We start from the raw sequence: 22,709 nt of genomic DNA, 5'->3' as shown, positions 1-22,709 counted from the left end.
GTAAGTAGCTGTTTTTACAATTGGTACAAATGAAATACATAACGATCTAGACGAACAGAATCGTAACAAAATAAGTTGTGTAAGCTATGAGAATCCTAAATAACTTGAGCCATGACCTTTAGCAGGTACCAAGGGTAAAATATGAGTATAGATTGCATGACTGTGGCGGGATAAGCATGCATAGACCCGCCTGTTAATAGACTTGTTTGGTCTAAAATTCTGAGATCTAACCTAAAATCTTTATTAATACTATATAAAGTGCTCTTTTTAGCTCGTTAAATCGGTAGTGTCACCTACATTCTCTCTACATAACCTATTCGGAAGCTCTGGGAACCTGGGGTACGCATGCATCTCTGCATGCTAATATTAATCATCAACTCTGCTATTTAGTCTATTCCATGAAACCGGTACCACAATAGGTCTAATAGCACCTCTGTTACTTATGTGTTACTCTGTGTATATGCTCAAGATGTCCAAAAAAAAAAAACTCCTTGAAAAGATGTGTGTAGACAGCCATATCCCTTTGAAGTAAGCACATAAGGATGAACGAGGCTGGTGGGCTACTCTCATTTTACCACACCTTCAAAGGTAGAAGATGAAACAAAATTATATAACTCACTGGCAATAGTAGAGATCTGCCCCTCAATGAAATAGAAAGATAAAACCGAGATTACCCAACAAGGTGTAGAGGGTGGTTGTAATTATTAAGTGGTATACCTAGGTTGACATAATTAGCTAGGGGAGAATAGTGATAACCACCATATATACTAGATATACCAGATATACCAGAGAGAGAGATAAGGAGATTCTCTCAAACTGCAATTATAACCATATTACACCATTTTAAGTGATGAGGAATAATCAGGGAGAGCCCCAGATCACTGGTGATACTCATATGTGAACACTTTTGTTGCAAAATATATCCACTATGGTTCCAATATAGAAAGGCTGAATAAAGAATAATTAGTACCGCTTACATGGTGGGTTTTTTGGGGCCAAAATTCTAATATTAACTTCATTACTCTTCATCGTGGCATACCAAAGAGGCAATTCAGAGGTATTACACCTCGGGATACAACCTGTTCTTTATATGGCTTGAATTCTGTTAGGATTCTAGGTAAAAATCCTGGAGACACCACTGCAAGCCCTTGGTATTTTTATTCAACACTGAATTTCTGAGTATGAATTATATCAATTATGCAATATTATAAATATTTGATTTGTTTGTCTTTTAAACATTGTCCCCTTTACCAGGTTATATCTCTTTCTAGTAATTTGACAGAACTAAAAATAAAATAAATAAAGGGCATATATATAACAAGGGGGAATCTAAACTAAGTGAACGTGAAATAGCAAGCAATTGGAATAACTAAAAGAGAAGAGAAAAGCGAACTTAGGCGGCTTCAGCAATCAATTCTTAAACGGCCAAAACCGGCTTGAAGAAACGGTCGGTATCCGGGGTGTTTGCATCCTTTTGCAAGACGTTTTGGGTCTGTGGAAGCATAAACCTTGCAAAAAACTGTTGAATCTCCTTAATGCCTTCCGCACCAACTGGGACAATATGGGAAACGTAACCATCCGGCCTCAAGATAATATAGCAACCCTTGTTGGTATTAATTCCAAAGAACTCGTAGATATCGCATGGACCTTTGTGAAAGGAAGTACCAATACCCGCGTAGATCTTCCAGTAATCATTACGACCGTGGGAATCCTTTGGCCACAATCCTTGTGGGAAGTCCGTCCCTTCACACTCGTAACGTGGAGTGGCGTGGATTGTCAACACCTCAACAACGGAGTCAGTGCGAGCGTTGACAGGAGTATACTGTGCAAAACCATCCCCGGACAACAAGAAGCACGACAATTCTTTGTTGGCTGCAGCAAGCTCTGGGTTCTTGATATCACCACAGAAATTAAGAACTCTCCAACGGCCATCTGATGGGATACGGTCAGCCAAGTGCCATGGTCTGCCTTCAGCTTGAGACTGGATGAGAGACGAGTCGAGTCTTCTGCCAACACCAACCTTGGTGGCATACTTGGTGTAGTACTGGACTTCCACGTTGGGAGTAGGCTCCTTTACCTCCAAGATGGATGGAGCATAGTCGACAATAGTACCGGAGGCGAATTCGGCACCCTTCTTGAAAGCAGCCTGGAACTCGGCCATGTCAACGCCGTCTGAAGAACCTTCGGAGTTTGGAACCATCGGTCTTCCCGAAAACATACGGGAGAGCTTGTGGTCAAAAGCAATGAGATCTCTGGCAATCTGGATTCTCTCGGCCTCGTAGGTCTCCAAAATCTCGGGCTTGGCCAACCCCTTGCACACGTGCGCCAACTTCCAGCCCAAGTTGTACGTGTCCATCATGGAAACATTCATACCCTGTCCAGCCTTTGGCGAGTGGGTGTGGCACGCGTCACCGGCAATAAAGATTCGGTTGTAGGCCTGGAACTGAGGGGAGACACGTTGACCGATTTGGTAGCCGGTGAACCAGTCTAAGTCTGTGATGTCAAAGGTGTATGGCTTGAAGATTTCCTGGGCTTGCTTTACAATAAATTCGGTGGTGATTTTTGACCGGTCAACACGGCCGGTAGTGCTACCCTTGGCCGAGACAGCGGCATCACCACCGCCGAACTCAGACTTGGTGGTATCTTCAAGACGTGGAACCTCGTGCAACTGAATGTACAAACGGACCAAGTCACGCTCTCTTGGGATGACCATGATGGATCCGGCATCCTTGGAATGGATAGCACAACGGTTTCTGATGTCCGGAAAGTCGGTCAACGGAACCATATCCAAGACACCCCAGACAAAGTCAGTGGTATCACCAATCATGTCAATCCCCAATTGCTTACGTACCCAGGAGTGGGCACCGTCAGATCCAACAACATACTTGCACTTGATCAACTCGTGAGTGTCGTCGAGTAGTCCGTCCTGCAAGTCACTGTAGAACTTGTCCTGGTCGCCGTCAAATTGACGATAAAGACCGTTCGTAACCTTTGCACCGTACTGCTCCGGAACAGCCTCGTCGTCTTCGTTCAACTTCTTTACCAAGACAGAGACGGGATAGGCAGAGGTGTCGTTGATGAGAGATTCGTCAACACTCATCTTTAATGGCAAGGTGGCTCTCTCAACCTTCCCTTGGCCCTGTGACCATTTGGTAATAGAGTCGGTGATCCACTGCTCGATGTTGCCTTGGTGGATAACACACTCAGTAAAACGCGAGATCCCTTGGACCGAATCTGGGTTTCTACCTTTTCTTATAATGTCACCTTTTTCATTTGGCGACCAGAAACACATGTCCTCGAAGTGGTTGGCAGCCTTCTCAGCACGGTCACCGAACCCGAACGACTGGAAAACCTCCAAGGTTCGGGATTGCAAGCCATCGGCCTGACCGGCAAAGATCTTGGCCGAGCGTTTATCAACAATTCTGAATGGAACGCCGGTACGAGCCAACCAGCAGGCGGCCATAAGACCAGCTGGGCCAGCTCCAATAATGAGGACATCGGTTTCTGAGGTATTAATCGAATGGGTCATTGGAATAAAGTTGAGAATAAGAAAAGATGAAAGGATATAGAGGATTTGTCAGTCTTATATACAACTGGATCACAGGTGGGCTTGTCTCTGTCAATCCCCCAGGTAGATCCCGGACGCATAAATGTATACCCGATGCACAAGCAGTCATGCATTCTTTGAGCCGTTTCCCCGCAGACAGGCATACAGCTCCAATTATTCATTTGTACGTAATACGCCTGCGTAAACTCTAAAGAAAGCAGCTCCGATGGATGTGTCTAACTGAAAACCCCCGGGGTACGGCTGAATAATAGGAGAAATAGTGACAAGCGTGCGAGATTTCGCCGTCAGGAGTCCCTGGTGACAAAATCTTACCTGCATAAATCCGGCGCTATATCCGATTGCGTTAAGTGAGTTTTTGATAAACATATGATTTCGCTGTTCCCACTGTATCGGGAAAGATACAAATCCACCGAGAGTGAGCATCCACCCAGATATGTCCTCACGGTTTATGTGGTGGACCAGGAGGTGGAATTGTGAAATGACACGGTATCCAAGAGTAGTCATGCCTCATACCGTTATGCATTTAGTTCGTGCTTTATGTAGATAACGGGTCACCTGCACTACGGCAAAAAGGTGTACAAGTATAGCATTCATTGGGTAAACTTTCTGAATTTCGCTAAAAGTTGTTATAACACTGCATTTCTCGCTCTGGCGGTTCAATTAGGTCGTGATTTGTCAGATTATGCCTCGAACCTTATCCAATTGTGGGGTAATCCTGCATCATATGATTTGTGAATTAAAAATGTACCAGAACCACTAGTTATAATGAATTTGGCATTCCTTGTGGAGATCTTTATGACCTTGAAGCAAGTTTCAACCCCGAGTGACGATCTTGAATCCGAGCTTGATCTTTGAAACCCAATCAATGCCTACATGACTCGTGAGCTATCTTCAACTATATTTGCATGTCCCCTTACTCGTTTTTCGATACTGCCTATATCCGAAGAATTGGAAAGTTACTCCAGCTAGAGAAATTGAGTCAACCAGGAATATTTTGGTTACAATAATTCTTCTATGGGGTTATAAACGAGGCTTAGAAAGCCGACATCTACTTTCTCTGGATGCCCATATAACTTTATATCAAATGCATGGTTGGTAATGATTACCGGAATATTTGCAACCATTGACCAACGAAATAGTCAGTGAAATTTTCCTGCTTACGTTTTAGTTAATATAAAAGTACATACCGACCCCGGAGTTTGGCAGTCTCTGATCTGGAAAGCGCGGTACTGCGGCCCACTCTAAGTCATTTAGTCCCTGACCATAACCTCCAGAATGCGAGCAAATCTAAAACATCTTCTCAGATATGTTGCTAAAGTCGTGCTCGTTGGAGGTTTAAAGTTGTAAACCCCGGAGATTTTAACTCAGTGATACTATTTTGCTCCCTCGCGAAAAACATCCTTCACGAACGCTCGGACAAATATCCGACGCGTCACGCACGTGTATATCTATCCGTAAGCTTTTATTCTGAATAAACTTCGCTGGCTGTGGAGGAAGTTATTTCTCAGAGAGTAAAGATTATTTGTGTTTAAGCCACTTTTTAAATGCTGTTTTCGAATTTTAGCCTCCATGAATGCACCGAGCTGAGTCAATCTTGAGTTCTTGGGTTCATCCCCCAACCCGTAGGGACTCTATACACTAGTGCATGTTGCCACACCCTTATCTATGTGCTATAAATAAAATGAGACATAACCATTATCCTGGGCATAGATCAATACAAAATCGATATAAATAAATAATTTTTGGATATAAAGTTGGTATGGGGCGCTAGCGATTGTAGATACGGCATATTACTTTGTAGTACTGTTGAGACGAGACTTCTCATGCAAGTGGTCTTCCAAGGCCTTCTGCTGCGCGTAGATCTTTTTACGGTCCTGTTGCACAAACTCCTCCAACTCTAATGCAACCGAGAACCGCAACTCTTTCTCAACCTGGTGCTCTTCTGCAATCTTGCCGTCTGCCTTGATGAAGTCCACCACGCAGTCCTCCTTGACCGCGAATACAGAGTCGTCTTCGGTATATGGGTCCTCGCGGTTGTAGATCTGCGTGATCAACGAGTGGTAGCTCGGGTGTGTCACTCTCCAATGAATATGCGATGGTCTCATAGGGTGTCTGTCCATGAACTGCAACAAGCCACCGGCCGGACCATCATAAGGAATAGGGTACGCAGTTGGCTCCAAGCAGACAAACGAATAGAATCCATCCTTGTCAGTGTAGAATGTGCCTCTCAAGTTAAAGTCTGGTTGTTCGGGGTCCTGCTGCTCGTACAACCCGTTCGGAGCACAGTGCCATACCTCAACCATAGCTCCGGCCAAGGCCTCACCTTGGGTGTTGGTGATCTTACCAGAAACATAGGCCTTGACACCCCCAACTTCTTTGATGATGATGGACTCGCCGTTTTTGTACACCGGAGAGTTCTCTCTGTAAAATGGTCCGAGAATGGCGGAGGATGTTGCCGCGGTGCTAGAGCCGTGTCTCTCTGCAACCGCATGGGTCTGAGTGTCAACAAGAGCCTCTAACCCCAAGACATCCGACACCAAGATACCTTCGTTTCTGGTGCTGTCGGACATCTGGCCGATTTTGTTGATAAACTCTACGCCGTACATCCATTCGTCGACAGTGATGTAGTTTTCACGGGTAAAGTCGTGGATGTGCTGGATCAACGAACCAATAATTCTGCGAGATCTTGGGGTGGCTTTTGGGCCGAATGAGTTGATGACAAAGTCGGTGTATTCTTGAGACATTGTGATGGTAAGAGGCTGGATGTGAATAGATCTGAAAAAGTCCTGGAAAATGAGGAGTTTCTGCGCACTTTATAGTCCCCAAATTAGTTACCGAGTTGTGAGGAAGTAAACCAGGCAGTTTTCATTTCTAAATACCCGTGAGATTCATCAAGTTACGGAAAAGAGGAGAAATTTATTTATTTGTAATATAGTTAAGGTTTATTGTAAGCAGGTCTGTAGGGTCAGCGGTTCAGATGCGGAATTATGGCCCTGGACAGTTTTCCCCACCGTCGTGCAGGAAATTTCCCGAGCAAAATGTTGATCTCGGAGTTTTCATTGCGCTCATACTACAGTATAGTTATCGTTTTCGTTCTCTATAAATAAGTAGGTTAGTCAGAATCGAGTAAGCACATGCGTGACTTCGAGAGCTAACTCTTGGACTTCACACTTTGGCAGAATAAATTTCAGGTCTCTTGATTACCTAACCAAGAGCTAAGAATACTCACAGCGCAAAACAATTAGCTCCGCAACGTATATACATCTATTTAGGTTATGCGGCTGAGCTAAAAACATACGTACAGATTGTTTTCAGGCGGCTGTCCATTTTTTGATATCGATCATGTGCTCTTAGCTTTCTACTCTACATGTACTTAACACCTCTCTGTATATCCCCAGACTATGCGGAGTCCTAGATAGCTATATGAGCCACGGTTCCGTTCCAAATCTGCAATACCACACCACTGTTCTTTTCCGACGCTACAATACAACTCCACTGTTCCGTTTCGAACCCGCAATACTATTCCATTTTTCCGTTTCAAATCTACAATGCTACTCCACTTTTCCGTTCTTGACTTGCACGCCTATTCCACTTTTCCGTCGCCACGCCTCTGGAATATTCAGTCAGTTTCGCGAAAAGTAAAAAAGCTTGGCTCCTTCCGCTTGCCTGCTTTTCCGTTTTATGCACATCGCGGAAGTGTGCCACAATGCACCAGGGATAGAAAAAGAAACATCGGAAGCCAACCGGAAGATTGTACCGCTAATGACTAGGGGGTATATTACGGCCGTGTACCGCTATTATACATACCTGGCTCTTTCCTCACTCAATCACGATGACAAAGTATACCCAGCTCGAAGAGTCCAAGAGAATCTTTGCGTCCCTTCTCGCGGACAAATCGCTTCCTATCCCCGAAGAAATCAAGAGGTTTGCGGCACAGGTGGAGTTCTACAATGACCAGACCGACAAGATGATCTTGCCTTGTCCGCTCAAAGAGTGCGAGGTTTCCACCGCTTTGAAGGGTGTCGAGGCATCTGTGGCGCTTGCTATCGCGCAGTTGCGTTTCCAGTTCCCGGAGGGTGAAAACCACGTAAAGATCGACATGCAACACGCGTTGCTCTTCCTCTTCATGACCTACATCGCCTCTGTGGATGGGATGACCAAGTTTGACAAGAACGTCGTATCGAAGTTGAAGGCCACCGATTTGAACAGGGCACAGTCTGACTTGTACAGAAGAATGTCTGCCAACTTATACAAGACCAAGGATGACAAGTTCTATCATATTCACGGCTCGTTGGAGGCCACCACCACTTTGAACATGATTGGGTTACCAGCGTTCATGCCTGAGTTAAATAGCGACTATGAAAAGATCGTGGACGTGATCCAGGGTGCCGTTGCAAAGTACACCGCCGCTGAGTTAGAAGCCATGAACAACGAGAGAAGACAGGCCGGTGTTGAGGCATTAAAGCCAGAACAGTTCTTGGAATCCCCACATGGTAAGGCTCTCTCTGCCAAACCATCGTGGGAAATCAAGACCCTTGAAACCTCCACTCCTCCGGCCCCATTTTCCCCAGTTTCCCTCGCTTCTGGCGAAAAGCCGCAGATTTTGAAGGGTATCAAAGTGTTGGAGTTGTGCCGTATCATTGCTGGTCCAACCGTTGGCCGTATTTTGGCAGAATACGGTGCCGAAGTTATCAAGGTCTCTGCTTCCGACATCCTCCCAGATGTGCCATTCTTCCAAGTTGACGGTAACGTCGGAAAGCACACCACTGACTTAAACTTGAAAGACCCAAATGACCGTACCATCTTCGAGGGCTTATTGGCAGACGCTGATATCGTTCTCGATGGGTTTAGGACCGGTGCCATCGACAGGTTGGGGTACGGCGCTGAACATTTGGCCGGGTTGGGCCAAAAGAGAGGCAAAGGCTACATCTATGGTGCCGAAAACTGTTTTGGTTTCGAGGGCGAGTGGAGCCATCGACCAGGCTGGCAACAAATCGCTGACTGTGTTACTGGTGTCGCTTGGATCCAAGGTCAGGCCTTGGGCTTGCAAGAGCCAATGATCCCACCGTTTCCAAAGGCTGACTACGGTACAGGATGCATGGTTGCCATTGCCGTTTTGACGGCTGTCTACGAGAGAGCCACCAAGGGTGGTTCTTACCTGTGTACCTCTTCGTTGTCCCAGTATGATTTGTTCTTGTTGAAGCAGAAGCAGTACCCTGCCGAAATCTGGGAGGAAATCTTGGCCAAGCAAGACCCAACGGTCCGCAAGTTGAGGTACTTTGACTCTGTCGATATGATCTCCAGAACTGTGCTGCAGTCCATGAAAAACGTCGACCCAAATTTATTCAGTAACGAAAAGTATCTCGATTCCGAGTACTCTGAGGGGTTCCAGGGCCAGTGTAAGGTGTTGAAAGGGGTTGTGGAGATGAAATTATGTAGAAACGGCTTCAACTGTCCAACCAGGCCAAACGGGTATGACAAGCCAGAGTGGTGGATGTAATCTATAGCTAATTAGAGGTATGAATCTGTGTAGGCGTGGAAAGTATCCTTTTCGCAAGATGAAATGGGACGGAGTTGAGCCTTTTGACAGGTATCAGCTCATTGTTTTCTACGCTTGTTACGTGTATTGGGTACAAGTATCAGGGGCTAGTGATTTTTCCCAAATAGATTACATTGAATTATACACTGATACTTACTTGAGGGCATCTTTCATTTGGGTGGAGTCGAGATAGACCTGGTAGAACTTCATAGTCCTACCAACCTGCCCAACCTCACCAAAGTCGATATATCCGGCCCATTCGGAGGTCAATTGCTTTCCGTTGGTCAAGGTGTAATCGACGTAGCCATTGACAAAGTATTCCACATCGGAGACCGGAGCGACATTGAGCACGACATGGTGTCTCTGAGTGACAAATTTCCACATTCCCTGGCGTAACTGGCCGATTTTCTCAGTCCCCTCAGCTGTGATGAGACCAATTTTCAAGATGGAATCCGGGCGGAAGGACTGAACGTAGAGGTCCTCCATTAGGTCTGCTGGTGGCTTGGTGTCGGAGAGCTTGTAGAATTTGACAATAAAGTCCTTCAAGGCTGGGAGGTGGGAAGAGTTGGCCAAGGATGCAGCATACTTGGTACTCATGTTTGTTAATATGGCTGTTCCAGTTGTAAAGAAATTTCCATGGCGAGTACTTGCTGTATATAACCCGCTCACAAGGCCAATGGCAATCAAAAGGCACGGTTCCTACCTGCATGCAAGGTACTGGGGGGAGAATGTCTGGGGCGGAAAAATGGCAGCTTGCCGCACAAACTTCCGGTCATTTAGCTGTACAGTATGCCTCTCCAATAGGTCTATGCCAGAACAGACACTGAACGGAAACTCCAGGATTAGTAATCACCGCCAGATATACATAGATATGTCTAATGTGAAGAGATTAATGGTCATTGACGTACTTCCAGATCAGGAAACTAGTATGCCATCGTGTAACGGTAGGACACCTGTAACATGTTATAGCTCGGGTTGATATGAATTTGGAAATCCCTTACACTTCCTCACGATGAATGAGCCAAATGCTGCGACATCTGCTGTTTATCCATGCTTGTGAAATTCGAAAACGCTGCCGTACGGAGGTCAACATACCCTTATCTGCTATTGTACGAGCTCCCCCCGGATACATGAAATATAAAACAAGAAATAGCAACTAAAGAAATGTCTATGCGTAGACATCAATAAAGCAGCAAGAACCTATGGTATAAACTCAGGTAATCATTTCATGGCCTAGTTAAACAGGTTGAGTGCGCCCTTGAACCCCAAGTCATGAAGAAACGAATCCAAGAAATCCGTGTTGGTGTCCGGAATAGCCTCCTCGAGTAACTGGTTATTCTGCATGAAGAGCGATGCACGGGGATTTGTCTCTGTTTCTGACATGTGTATATTTCCAAGGGAATTCATATTTCCATTTCCTGGTGCACCTCCTGTTACATTCCCTGCTGCATTTCCTATTTCATTTTCTGGTGCCTTTCCTGATGCATCTCCTGGAGTCTTTCCGTCCTCAGTTACAGAGATATTTTCATTTCCATCAACAGGGGAAACCTCTTCGGGAGGGGTATGGTTGCTGTTGTGGGGAATGGGCACGTCATAGGTGGTCAACTCAAACTGAAAGTCGACCAAGTCGTGGAGACTTTCGGCCAAGCCGGTGGTTGGAAGCACACTCTGGGCGGCTGGAGCTGGGCGGCTGGAGGAGGAGACACTGCCACTGCGTGCACACGACTTGGCGGGGATTTCGCGAGCGCTCTGCTCATTCGCACCGCGCGCACCAGCCTTGCGCACCGCGTCAGTCATCTCCCGCATGATATGCGCGTACCGTTTTGCCTTTAAGTCACGCTTCAGAAATACCTCCAACACGCGCACACACGTATCCATCGTCGCAATCAGCACGCGCGGAAGACTGTCATACATGCGTGGCTTTCCCTGCGCACGCACCTGCACCAACACCATGACACCCACCATGAGCCCCGCGTTGAGTAAGTGGTTCAGCCAGTGGTTGGAGCCAACCAAATTGACATTGTTATCAACGGAAAACTCGGCCAACTTAATGGTGAGCAAGCTCGCGCGTAATAGGGCCGCGGAAAAGCTCTCGAGGAGCTCAACTGGGAGCGTCGTGGGGCTCGTATTGGCCATGAGCCCGAGTTCAAGAAGGATTACGTAGTGGTAGAACGGACGGGTCAACAAAATGATGCCGTAGAGATGAGTAAAGTGGAGTAATTGGAGCGGCGTCCCGTTGGTGTAATAGCCGTAGCGGTCCTTTTCCGGCTCCAAGATATTCTGCACCAGCAACTCCGGACGGAGGTTTGTGTACCAGAGCTTCAACTCCATGGCACACGCCTTCGCTAGCTCGATGTCAACGCGTTTGGCAGTATACACCCGTTGCATGATCTTTCCATTGATGACTGAAACGCAAAAAAGCTCGTGCTCAAAAAGCGCCTGGAGTAGAAGGCGGTTGGTTTCAACTGGGTTCCGGTAATGGTCAACAGGGTGGAGTGGAATGCTATGTATGTCGTCCCACTCGTGGTCGTTGATTCCGAGGGAGCGGCCAAGAAGATTGGACAGAATGCGGTCATTGATGTAGATGGAGCGCCAGAGCTTGCGGCGATGGAGCGTGTAGTCGGCGTTGACGAAGGAGTCGTTGATGTCCCGCTTATTGAGGCCAAGCGAGAGTGCGTAGCGGATGGAAATGCCGAGATTGATCCATGCATTGTTGCGGCGGGTGAGTGCATCGTGGTAGAAGTAGAGGAGATAGTAGGCTTCGACGAGCCAAAGGTTACCATCTTCGATACAGTTAGTAAGGAGGCATGTACCGCTGTCAAAAAGGTCGGTAGAGGACGGCGAGCGCGCATTATCAGTATCACCCGTGCTCACTCTGTCTTTAAACATCGCCCCCAATGCCAAAACCAAGTGTAACAAACACAACTTGCGACTTGGAAAGTTCAACGGGTCCTCGTATGCCGCCGCCACCACCTTCTCCCGAAAATGCTTCATGTTAAACACGTAGTGTAGTTGGTTGAAGTTCAGCTCGTACAAGTCCACAAGCAAGTCTGTGCACGTGCGTGCGGGGAGCTGGAGCGGGATCCGCGTCAGGCGCATGCCCGGCGCGTCCACGATCACAAACCGCTGTGGATCTTCCGTGAAGTTCGACTTGCCAATCACGGCACTGTATATGTACCGGCACTGCGAAATCACCGTCAACACGCTGCTCTCGCCGATGTAGCGAAGGTTACCCGCCGAGTCATAGAGCATGCGGCTGGTGGTATCACGCTCCAAGGTATTCTTTGGAGACTTTCCCCAATCGGCGATAGTTGTGTGGTGACTGATGCTCTGTTTAATTGGCTGGTGAGAGCTGTCGCCCGAACAGAGCGAGGTTTCGGTTCTGGAAGAGTCACGTGGCGAACGTGACTTGATTAGTGGTGAGGAGTGGAACTTGGGTGACTGTGTCAATAGCTGCGGCAATGGATAGTTCGCGGGTGAGAGAATGAGGTGGAGGTTGAATGGGTGGGGTGATTGGGAGTTATCTTCGGGGAGGGACAGAGTGCTGGAGACAGAATTAGGGAGGCCAAAAGGTTGCACAAGACTGGTCATACGCGCGTTAAGCTTTGTGTCGGGGGAAGAATATTGGGTGCCTGTTGGGATGTAATGGGGATTGGGCGAGTGAATTGATGGGGTGGGAGGGGATACAGACTGGGAGTGAGAGCTATCCGCTTGAAAAGTTGCCGAAAGCTGCGAGCTTGCATGAATGGCCGTCTGGGTGTTTTCTGCGAGCAGTGCATTCACGAGCGGCGAATTCACAGATTGTATATTTGGGAACAGCATCTTTGCGAAAGATTTACTCATAGGTTGTGCATTTGAATTCGCAGACTTTGTCTTGTTCGTGCTTGTCTGCAGATGTACACTGGCTTTGGAGTTGGGATTGGGCACCGTGGGATTCAGCTTAGGTGCTCGGGAACCAAGACGCGGAGCTGTGCCACTTTTGTATACTCTGCCCGCTTGGGGTGACGTTGGTCCTGTAAGAAAACTATCGAGATCCGCATTCAGGGGTCTCAGGGGGGTCTCATCATCGGAATCTACATTTCTAAAGCCCTTCAACGATCGCTTGTCAATCTCCGAAATGGTGCAGCTGATGCCGCGGTTGACACATCCCAAACACGGAAGGATACCGTTACACTAAAGGTTAGTTGCTGAGAAAGAAAAGAGCATCGGAATACGTACCTTGATTTTGCGCTTTTTGCAGTGGTTACACGCACGCGACACCTTCTTTCGCTGGTCGTCCGCGACAATCCGTCTCTTGCGCTTTTTGGCAGGTGCCCCTCGCTGGTACACAGGATCTGGCATAGGGTAGTGAAAGTGGTATTGGGTACTGTATGTGTCAGTCTGGGCATGCAACGGGTATTGGAGAGTTGTTGCAAGTTTCTCTTGATTTTGCACGATCCTGGTTCAGCTCCACTGAAGGTGGTACCCGCGGATATATACAGGATACCCCGCACCACAATTCCGCCTGACCATACATGGCAGCATTCTACGGTTAGGCTCAGTGTTGGCAGGAAATGGTAATCCCACGATAATTAGTGATTTATTACTATTGAAAATACTCTGTATATCTTGACACATCAACGACGATCATAACTCAATTACCTGGTTTGATCTTCCCGTTCGATCCTCTTTTCTGTATAGCATTCCAGGGGATGCGTATCCTCGACCCGAGTAATTCTCAGAGAAGGACACTGTAACCTATCCTCCGTTGAAAAACTATGAATCGCCTTCTATTTACCGAGATTTGCTAAACCACTTCCTGGAAGCAGAGTTTACGAGTGGATTCAATGTTGAATACCCAGCATTACGACTAATAGAAGGTTTTCATTTGGCGAGTGCATGTCGTGCATCAACATTAAGGGTTATGCAAGCCGCTCGCCAGTGGGAACAATACATCATGACTCGTGTACTATAGTATAGAGCAGACGTTAAATAGCTTGCTTGGTATGACAGATTTGGTGCTCAGGGCAGGCGGTAAAGTGGTAGACGGCAGAGTTAAGCAGGTTTTTTCAAACCACTTTCCTGGTCAGTCACGTGGGGCAATCATCTCATTCTGGGTCTCGCTATATTTAGAGACGAATCCTGAAAATAGATTTACTGGTCCCAAGACATGCCCCAGAGAAGTCGAATTACGGGGAAAGATAGCTTCAAAGTCTATCCAAAGATATGCTTGGTCAAAAACATCCCATTCGGTATTGTTGGGCTTACAATTCGATGCGCATCTATCTTCTTTACTTTGATGTGGATCCAGTAGCTCACGTTAGATTTTTGAAAGAATTGTCTCTAAAGGTTGAAGCTCCTTTTACCCGATTACCAGAGAAAATGGTATATCATACATTGAGGTATATGAGTATCTGTATAGGGGAATATAAAACCTATAAATGAAAAGCAAGAGACAACTAGAAGTAAATCTGCCAATAAGCTGTTACACAGCCAAGACTGGCTTGCTGAAACGACCGGTATCATTAGCAGTGATATCAATGTCCAAGACCTTGGTCTGTGGGATCATGAAAGTGGCAAAGAACTGCTCAATCTCCTTGATGCCCTCAGCACCAAGTGGAACAATGTGGGAAACGTGACCATCTGGCCTCAAGACAATCTGACAACCCTTGTTAGTGTCAATACCAAAGAACTTGTAGATATCACAGTCACCATTGTGAAAAGTAGAGCCGATACCCGCCCAGATCTTCCAGTAGTCACTACGACCATGGGAGTCCTTTGGCCACAAGGCCTGTGGAAAGTCGTGCATCTCAAGGCTGTGGCGGTCAGAGGCGTGGACAGTCAAAACCTCAATAACAGAGTCCACACGGGCATTAACTGGAGTGTAATTGCTAACGAAGTTAACCTTGGATTCCAAGTATTTGGCAAAATCCGCATTGGCGGCAGCCAATTCAGCGTTTTTGGCTACGTCACCGCAAAAGTTGAGAACCCTCCAACGACCATCGGATGGAATACGGTCTGCCAAGTGGTATGGCCTGGCATCGGCCTGTGACATGACTTGGGAAGAGTCGAGTCGTCTACCGATACCGATGTTAGAGGCTAGCTTGGTATAGTACTGAATTTCAACATCCGGGGTAGCTTCTTTGATCTCCAAAATGGATGGAATGTAGTCGACAATAGTACCGGAGGCAAATTCAGCACCCTTCTTGAAAGCCTCCTTGAACTCAAGCATGTCCACGCCATCCTTGTTTACTTCGTCCTTTGGTTTACCAGAAAACATACGGGAGAGCTTGTGGTCGAATGCAATGAGATCTCTGGCGACTTGGATTCTCTCGGCCTCGTAGGTCTCCAAAATCTCGGGCTTGGCCAACCCCTTGCACACGTGCGCTAACTTCCAGCCCAAGTTGTACGTGTCCATCATGGAAACATTCATACCCTGTCCAGCCTTTGGCGAGTGGGTGTGGCACGCGTCACCAGCAATAAAGATTCGGTTGTAGGCCTGGAACTGAGGGGAGACACGTTGACCGATTTGGTAGCCGGTGAACCAATCCAAATCCGTAATGTCGAAGGTGTATGGCTTGAAGATTTCCTGGGCATTCTTGACAATCAACTCTGGGGTGATTTTGGAACGGTCAACACGGCCGGTAGTGCTACCCTTGGCCGAGACAGCGGCATCACCACCGCCAAACTCAGACTTGGAGGTGTCCTTCATGCGAGGAACTTCTTTCAACTGAATGTACAAACGGACCAAGTCACGCTCTCTTGGGATGATCATGATGGACCCAGCATCCTTGGAATGGATAGCGGAGCGATTTCTAATATCTGGAAAGTTGGTCAATGGAACCATGTCTAAGACACCCCAGACAAGATCGGTGGTGTCACCAATCATGTCAATCCCCAATTGCTTACGTACCCAGGAGTGGGCACCATCACAGCCAATAACATACTTGCACTTGATCAACTCGTGAGTGTCGTCAAGTAGTCCGTCCTGCAAGTCACTGTAGAACTGATCTTGGTCGCCGTCAAATTGACGGTAAAGACCATTAGTAACCTTTGCACCGTACTGCTCTGGAACTGCCTCGTCGTCTTCGTTCAACTTCTTCACCAAGACGGAGACGGGATAGGCAGAGGTGTCGTTGATGAGAGATTCGTCAACGCTCATCTTTAATGGCAAGGTGGCTCTCTCAACCTTCCCTTGGCCCTGTGACCATTTGGTAATGGAGTCTGTGATCCACTCTTCAATGTTTCCCTGGTGCATGACAATTTGCTGGAACCGAGAGATGCCTGGGACAGAGTCCGGAATGCGACCGTTTCTGACAATATCACCACTCTCGTTTGGCGACCAAAAGCACATTTCCTGGAAGTGGTTGGCATTCTTGCGCGCACGGTCGCCGAACCCGAACGACTGGAAAACTTCCAAGGTTCGGGACTGCAAGCCGTCAGCCTGACCAGCAAAGATCTTGGTCGAGCGTTTATCAACGATTCTGAACAGAACTCCGGTACGGGCCAACCAGCAGGCGGCCATGAGACCGGCGGGGCCGGCTCCAATAATAAGGACATCGGTTTCAGAAGTCTTGAGGTTGCTTTGTTGGGTCATTTTATGACTAGCGTTTAGGGATAAAAGTTGCTGTCTCAAGGAAAGAAGTGTTTTGTAACCCGGGGAGAGTCTGTCCGATTTTATACTCTGGTGGATGGTTGAGAGCTGGACGAAAATGCATGTGGAAATCTGGTATTTTGCAATGGATATTTGGCACTCACAAATGAAATGGCTGACCGGTTGAGAGAATGGAGCATAAGGAGAATTGCACCCTCGCACTTTTCTAGGGTGGTCAAGATTCTTCCTCACCTATGATGAAAGTGTAGGCACAGACACATAAAGGCTGGATTAATGGCGAGTCACGTACGAAAGGTTAAATGAGTAGGTCCTTCATGCGGATCCTCGGAAGCCAGGTTCGGGCTCCTGTAGAGCGTCATCTGAGATTTTAATCAATCTCCAAGTTGGAGATGCAGGTTTTCATATTGCCTGCGCGGATCTACAGACATGGCCCATTGTGCAACGTGATTCTTTTTCATGCGTCAAATACCCCACGGCCAACTGGAGGATGCATGTGGTATATTTCCGACCCCGCAGAAGGACGTTGGTGCTCAGACTTCCGCGGTGCCATATTTCCCGCACCCAACTTCCGCAATCTGAAATGTGTACGCTAGCAAACTTGATCCGTTCATGTATATCACATATCCATGATTTTTTGAGCCAATCCTCAACTCAGGCTGTCTCTATACAATTACATAACCATGACGGTTATTGTCAAATCCTCCATCCTGGCTGCCAAAAAGCTAAACTACACCATGTTCGCCAGTGCTACCGCCAATACCCTTACCCCAGTAGTGTTTATCCATGGGTTGGGCTCATCCCAGAACTTTTACCATCACATTGCCTCCAAATTGACCAGTGAGACCGGCCGATCCTGCCTTTTATTCGATAATGAAGGCGCAGCCAGGTCTCCATTAACTGAGGCAAAATTAGACGTCGCCGGCATGGCCAGCAACGCCTTGGGTCTTCTCCGAGAGTTGGCTATTGAGCAGTGTATCTTGGTGGGTCACTCCATGGGAGGTATGCTTGTCAACTACCTCTTGGCCCACGAACCAGCCTTATTCCGGGGTGCTGTCTTGGTCGGTCCTGTCCACCCAACCAAGACTGTTGGTGGTATTTTTGGTGCCAGAATCGCCTCTGTTCTCGAGGCCAATTCCATGTTCACCATGGCCAACACCGTTCCATTCAAGGCTTTGGGCAACCGTGCCACCAGTTTACACCGGTCGTTTGTTCGCGAATTGCTCTTGGCGCAGCCTATCGAGGGCTACGCTGCCAATTGCAGGGTCATCCAGCACGCCGGTGAAAATTTGGAAGAGAAGTTTGTCGAGTGGTACAAGTGCATCAAGCACCCAGTTTTGATCCTTCAGGGTGAGCAGGACTTGAGTGCCCCATGGGCCAACTGTGTTGAGATTATTGCCCAAAACGTTGAAAACGTGGCTGTCACCAAGATGCCCCGTATTGGCCATTGGCATTGTATCGAAGCTTGTGACGAGGTCTACACCGCTATTTCAGCCTTTGTTCAAAAGCTATAGAACCTACTTTACCTATAAGTCTATCTCTTATAGTAGAGGACTAACACACGCTGTGCTTTTCTATTATATTGGAAATTTGTGAATAGTTTTACCTACGGATACGCTCAAATTTTGATATATAAAAGGCTAATATCACTAGATATTTCACTAAAAATAATTTCCATAAGACTAAGTTTCTCTCAAATAGTGTCGAAACGGGATTTCTTGTGCAAGTGGTCTTCCAAGGCCTTCTGCTGCGCGTAGATCTTTTCACGCTCCTGTTGTACATCCTCCAACTCTAATGCAACCGAGAACTGCAACTCTTTCTCAACCTGGTGCTCTTCTGCAATCTTGTCGTCTGCCTTTATGAAGTCCACCACGCAGTCCTCCTTGACTGTAAATACGGAATCATCTTCGGTGTATGGATCCTCACGGTTATAGATCTGTATGGTCAACGAGTAGTAGCTCGGATGTGTCACTCTCCGGTGAATGAGTGATAGTCTCATAGGGTATCTGTCCATGAACTGCAACATGTCATCGGCCGGGCCATCATAAGGAATAGGATACGCGGTTGACTCCAAGCAGATAAACGAATAGAATCCATCCTTGTCAGTGTAGAACGTGCCTCTCAAGTTAAAGTCTGGTTGTTCGGAGTCCTGCTGCTTGTACAACCCGTTCGGAGAACAGCACCGAGGCACAGGAATGTCAAGAGGTAAAATTTGGTGAGTTTGGCACGTCGATGGAAATGTATATAGCTCATCTAACAGTTGGACACTACATTGTGCCTTGGATGTTAAAAGTCTAAATTTTATTATGCATCTATAGAATTGTTAGATTTTCATAAATACACACAAATATTAATTATATTTAAATCCATACATATATAATTAATTCAAAACTATATAGTATCTACCGCTCTCCGCAGCAAACCAATACTATTTGTATTCAATCAAATTGAGACATATATATAGGTTGTATAATAGATACACAAAATATGCACGTAAACACACCTAAATACAAAGCAACCCAGTGACCATTGTATATGACATTGCTTATACTCTCCATATGGGGTGATTTCGATGCAGGACTAGTAAATTCAACAAAATAAATGCAAAACCAGTAGAAATGATATCAGCGATAGGAAGGGTTCATATACTAGGAGGCAAAGCCCGAAAGGTGACATTCTCAGTACTACTAGATGTTGACCGCTCACCATTTTTAATTTTCGTATTTGGACATGCATTATAGAGACATGATTGAGTTAGAGATCTGATTGAGCTTGAGATATGATTGGGTAATAGTAACCCGATATATCGCTTTAACCAATACCGGCTCAATGTCCCACCGTTATATTCCTATCCTCCCGCCTTTTCTTAATTCACTATTTTGTATATTACATCACTTTACTCAGCCTCTCCCTTACTGTTGCTTCTAGTCAACTTCGGCTGCTCAGCCTCTTCGTCAGACGAACTGTCGAACTCTTCATCACTGCTCTCGGCGCGCGGCGCGTACAACGGATGGTCCTTCTTGGCGTAGCTGTTGCCATCGTCGTTGGGGTCCTCGTAGTCGTCCTCGTACATCTGGGCGTCGCCGCTGGCGTTGAACTTGGAGTACTCGGTGGAGCTCCAGCCCGTCACCTCATCGTCCTCATCGTCCTCATCGCTAGACCCGAACGCCGTCGGGAAGTCATTACTCAATTCCTGCGACATGTAGCGCGAGAACTGGTCGCCGTTTTCCTCAGGTTCCTCCGCCTCGGGCTCCTCCACCACACTGTCCTCGTCGAACCCGGCGCTGCCACCCAAGATCGCGTTGTAGCGCTCACGCGTGTCGTACAATGTCTTGGACACGTAGTTCTCCCATTCTGGCTGGCTCACACTGTCGTCAATGACCCCGGAGAGGGTGCCCGGCGGATACATCTGGGTGAACTTGACCACCTCCTCCGCTATCAATGTCAAATGGCCCATATAACCAAGACGCAACCCGGACTCCTGCTCGTACGTCTCGCACTTGGCCTGGCCGTCGATGATCATCTTGTGCACGGAACCGCGTCCGAACAAGTCAATCGCAAGGTACTTGTTGTAGCCAATGTCCATACTGCCGTTGAGGATCTGCTGCACGATGTCAAACACCACGTTGTGTAAGAAGTTGTTCCACGGGAAGCGGAAGAACATGTTGAGGATTGAGATGACGACGCTGTTGTCGGCTAACGCAATCTTCAACTGGTCGCCCACCACGGGCTCGCGGCGCAATGCGCTCTCTTGCATATCGTGCTCGATCACGAGCGACTCGTCAAACGACTCATCGAACGTAGCATCCGCGTCGGTATCAATTTCCGCGTGAATGTCCGGGGTCCCAAAAACGGGAGCGGGGTCCGGCGGAGGCGTCTCGAGCTCCTCAAGCACATTGTGGGGCAATTCATCATCCTGGATGTCTAATGTGGTGAAGCTGGTTGAGAGGTTTTCGTGGAGTTCGACCGACTCGCTGCTGCCGAAGCCGTGGTTCGTGGCGAGCGAATCGCCCAATATCGAGTCGTCGGCGGGCTCGTCCTCATTCAAGTACGGTGGGTACATTTCATTAAACTTGAACGCGATGCGGTACAAGTTTTTGAGCCGGGTGCGCTCCGTATCGCGCTCTTGCACCTTCTCCTTTCCGGAAACCTCATTGAGCAACGCCATATTTGAGCAGTGCAACAACTCGGCGATCAACTCGCAGATTTTGAAGCGCTCGAAGCCCAAGGGCTCGATGGCGCCGAACGGCGTTTCCAAGAGCTTGGCAGACGTGACCGTCAACATGTCGATGAAACGGTGGAGATTCTTGCTGAAGATCTCCACCAACGTCCCGAGGTAGATAGGGTCACGTGGTGACGGCGGGTGGCTCTCGACCGTCACGTTCAACACCTGGAGGTAATCGTAGTCGCTGTTGTTCTTGCGGATGATCTCGATCACGATGCCCACCCCGTTGGCCAACCCGGTGCCTCCGAATAACATCAAGCGCACAAGCTCGTTCACGATGGGCTCGCTGACCAACTCGCGCGTCAACTCGTTCGGCCCGATGGTGGAGTTGTCGGCGTTGGAGTTGGCGCTGATGGTGACAAACGCTTTGAGAAAGTCGCCGGCAGCGGATTGCGTCGCGGTGGCGACTTCTGGCGCCAAAAATGCAATCAAGCACGGAATCAAGCCCTGTTCCTGTAACACATCGATGATTCCGGTGGAGTTTTCTGGCTTGTCGGTGGAAATAACCTTCAACAAAAAGTCCATCAAGGGAGGGTTGTCGATGTGTTTGGTGAAGCGCGCAACAAGGTTGGTCTGCTGGAGGATGAACTGAATCATCTCGTCCATCTTCATGTCGAGGAGGTGCTCGTTGATCTTCATAAAGTAGGTGGATTGGGTCATGCTCAAAGGAGAATTGTCGAGAATACCCCACAAGTGCTCGAGCAAGTCGACGTTTTCCATGAATGCGTCGGTGAGCGACCAGACATCTGCGCTGAGGACCTCGGCGGCAATTTGCGCACGTCTGGTTTGTGCTTCCTGGGGGGTTTCAGTGGATTCGTCATCCGAAGCCGAGCCTGTAGCTTCTGCATCCTCTGTATCAGAGACAATTGCCGAGGAATCAGTATTGGCATTAGCATTGGCATTAGCATTGGCATTAGCATTGGCATTAGCATTGGCATCAGCATCAACATCAGCATCAGCATCAGCATCAGCATCAACATCAGCATCAACATCAGCATCAGAATCAGAATCAGAATCAGCATTAGCATCAGCATCAGTCTTAGCACCAGCATCAGTCTTAGCACCAGCATCAATCTTAGCACCAGCATCAATCTTAGCATCAGTCTTAGCACTAGCATCCATATCTGTGTTGGAATCCGCGCTAGTATTGACGTCATCAATTACACCAGTTTTGCTCTCTTCTCGTGTTTCATTCTGCATTTCACGCTCTTGTGGTTCAAACTCTGTTTCATGATCCTCGGTATCTTCCACCTCATCCTGTGTCGTGTCATTCACGATGAGCTCGACCAAGCGCTGCAACACGCTGGCATCGCGCAAATACTCGATCAAGGCGGAGTTGGAGGACATCAACTCCTGAAGGAGCTCAGACTCGTCTAGCAAGTCTTCCAACCGCAAGTCCTCCGCGTCGTCCGGGTTATTCGCCTTTTCGAGCAATGTGGTGATGGGCGAGATGGCGTTGTAGCCGTTGCCGTAGCGCCAAAATGAGCCGGACATGGCGGCGGGATGCAGAAAAAGAGTGAAGGGGGGTTTGGGGGTCCTAGTGTACTGCTAGGAGGAGACGATGTAAAGTGTCTTGTCTGGTGTGGTGGGGAGGGCGTAAGTAGGTACAGTGCGGCCGTTTTCAATACAAATTTGCGTCGGGCGAAATTCGTCGGGTCGTGTACGACCAAACCCAAAGCAACAGCAGCGCCAGCTGTTGATCAGTAATATTACGAGCCATATAATCCCAGTTGATGGCTTAAAGAGTATTTCTCTACATAACGCTTCTAATTCTTCTCTGTTGAAG

General features: G+C 47.7%; 9 protein-coding genes across 9 annotated transcripts; 2 read left to right on the top strand and 7 right to left on the bottom strand.

Annotated features, from left to right (window-relative positions):
* Positions 1-1,318: 1,318 nt before the first annotated feature.
* On the bottom strand, positions 1,319-3,529 carry BABINDRAFT_66265 (uncharacterized protein; the record flags this gene model as incomplete). Its single annotated transcript, XM_019132472.1, has 1 exon — positions 1,319-3,529. One exon carries the CDS (start codon positions 3,527-3,529, stop codon positions 1,418-1,420), a length of 2,112 nt encoding a protein of 703 aa, XP_018983462.1. The 3' UTR covers positions 1,319-1,417.
* A 1,829-nt stretch (positions 3,530-5,358) lies between these two features.
* On the bottom strand, positions 5,359-6,312 carry BABINDRAFT_9732 (uncharacterized protein; the record flags this gene model as incomplete). Its single annotated transcript, XM_019133010.1, has 1 exon — positions 5,359-6,312. One exon carries the CDS (start codon positions 6,310-6,312, stop codon positions 5,359-5,361), a length of 954 nt encoding a protein of 317 aa, XP_018983461.1.
* An 804-nt stretch (positions 6,313-7,116) lies between these two features.
* Positions 7,117-9,068, top strand: BABINDRAFT_9731 (uncharacterized protein; the record flags this gene model as incomplete). Its single annotated transcript, XM_019133009.1, has 2 exons — positions 7,117-7,206; positions 7,419-9,068. The coding sequence occupies 2 exons, from the start codon at positions 7,117-7,119 to the stop codon at positions 9,066-9,068; spliced, it is 1,740 nt and encodes a 579-aa protein (XP_018983460.1).
* A 125-nt stretch (positions 9,069-9,193) lies between these two features.
* On the bottom strand, positions 9,194-10,161 carry BABINDRAFT_93335 (uncharacterized protein). The gene has a single exon (XM_019132946.1). It carries the CDS (start codon positions 9,702-9,704, stop codon positions 9,261-9,263), a length of 444 nt encoding a protein of 147 aa, XP_018983459.1. The 5' UTR covers positions 9,705-10,161; the 3' UTR covers positions 9,194-9,260.
* Positions 10,162-10,883: 722 nt separating this feature from the next.
* BABINDRAFT_40429 (uncharacterized protein) lies at positions 10,884-13,448 on the bottom strand (the record flags this gene model as incomplete). The annotated part of the gene is made up of 3 exons (XM_019131974.1): positions 10,884-12,710; positions 13,185-13,280; positions 13,326-13,448. Coding segments are annotated over 3 exons (2,046 nt in total), but the record flags the coding sequence as incomplete, so codon positions are not given.
* A 1,030-nt stretch (positions 13,449-14,478) lies between these two features.
* Positions 14,479-17,032, bottom strand: BABINDRAFT_93310 (uncharacterized protein). Its single transcript, XM_019132945.1, has one exon. The coding sequence runs from the start codon at positions 16,681-16,683 to the stop codon at positions 14,572-14,574; it is 2,112 nt and encodes a 703-aa protein (XP_018983457.1). The 5' UTR covers positions 16,684-17,032; the 3' UTR covers positions 14,479-14,571.
* Positions 17,033-17,177: 145 nt separating this feature from the next.
* On the top strand, positions 17,178-18,337 carry BABINDRAFT_163142 (uncharacterized protein). Its single transcript, XM_019129739.1, has one exon. It carries the CDS (start codon positions 17,382-17,384, stop codon positions 18,210-18,212), a length of 831 nt encoding a protein of 276 aa, XP_018983456.1. The 5' UTR covers positions 17,178-17,381; the 3' UTR covers positions 18,213-18,337.
* On the bottom strand, positions 18,338-19,434 carry BABINDRAFT_177709 (uncharacterized protein; the record flags this gene model as incomplete). Its single annotated transcript, XM_019131045.1, has 3 exons — positions 18,338-19,010; positions 19,202-19,278; positions 19,405-19,434. 3 exons carry the CDS (start codon positions 19,432-19,434, stop codon positions 18,392-18,394), a joined length of 726 nt encoding a protein of 241 aa, XP_018983455.1. The 3' UTR covers positions 18,338-18,391.
* BABINDRAFT_163141 (uncharacterized protein) lies at positions 19,394-22,457 on the bottom strand. Its single transcript, XM_019129738.1, has one exon. It carries the CDS (start codon positions 22,415-22,417, stop codon positions 19,595-19,597), a length of 2,823 nt encoding a protein of 940 aa, XP_018983454.1. The 5' UTR covers positions 22,418-22,457; the 3' UTR covers positions 19,394-19,594.
* Positions 22,458-22,709: the final 252 nt, after the last annotated feature.

Source organism: Babjeviella inositovora, assembly GCF_001661335.1.
Source record: "Babjeviella inositovora NRRL Y-12698 unplaced genomic scaffold BABINscaffold_12, whole genome shotgun sequence".
NCBI lineage: Eukaryota > Fungi > Ascomycota > Pichiomycetes > Serinales > Babjeviella > Babjeviella inositovora.
Note: the sequence above shows the minus strand (reverse complement) of the source record. Positions and strands in the feature narration are given on the sequence as shown.

Excerpts from the sequence above, each read along its gene's own strand:
- BABINDRAFT_93335 (XM_019132946.1), bottom strand. The coding sequence starts at position 9,704 with ATGAGTACCAAGTATGCTGCATCCTTGGCCAACTCTTCCCACCTCCCA.
- BABINDRAFT_163142 (XM_019129739.1), top strand. The coding sequence starts at position 17,382 with ATGACGGTTATTGTCAAATCCTCCATCCTGGCTGCCAAAAAGCTAAAC.
- BABINDRAFT_93310 (XM_019132945.1), bottom strand. The coding sequence starts at position 16,683 with ATGACCCAACAAAGCAACCTCAAGACTTCTGAAACCGATGTCCTTATT.
- BABINDRAFT_163141 (XM_019129738.1), bottom strand. The coding sequence starts at position 22,417 with ATGTCCGGCTCATTTTGGCGCTACGGCAACGGCTACAACGCCATCTCG.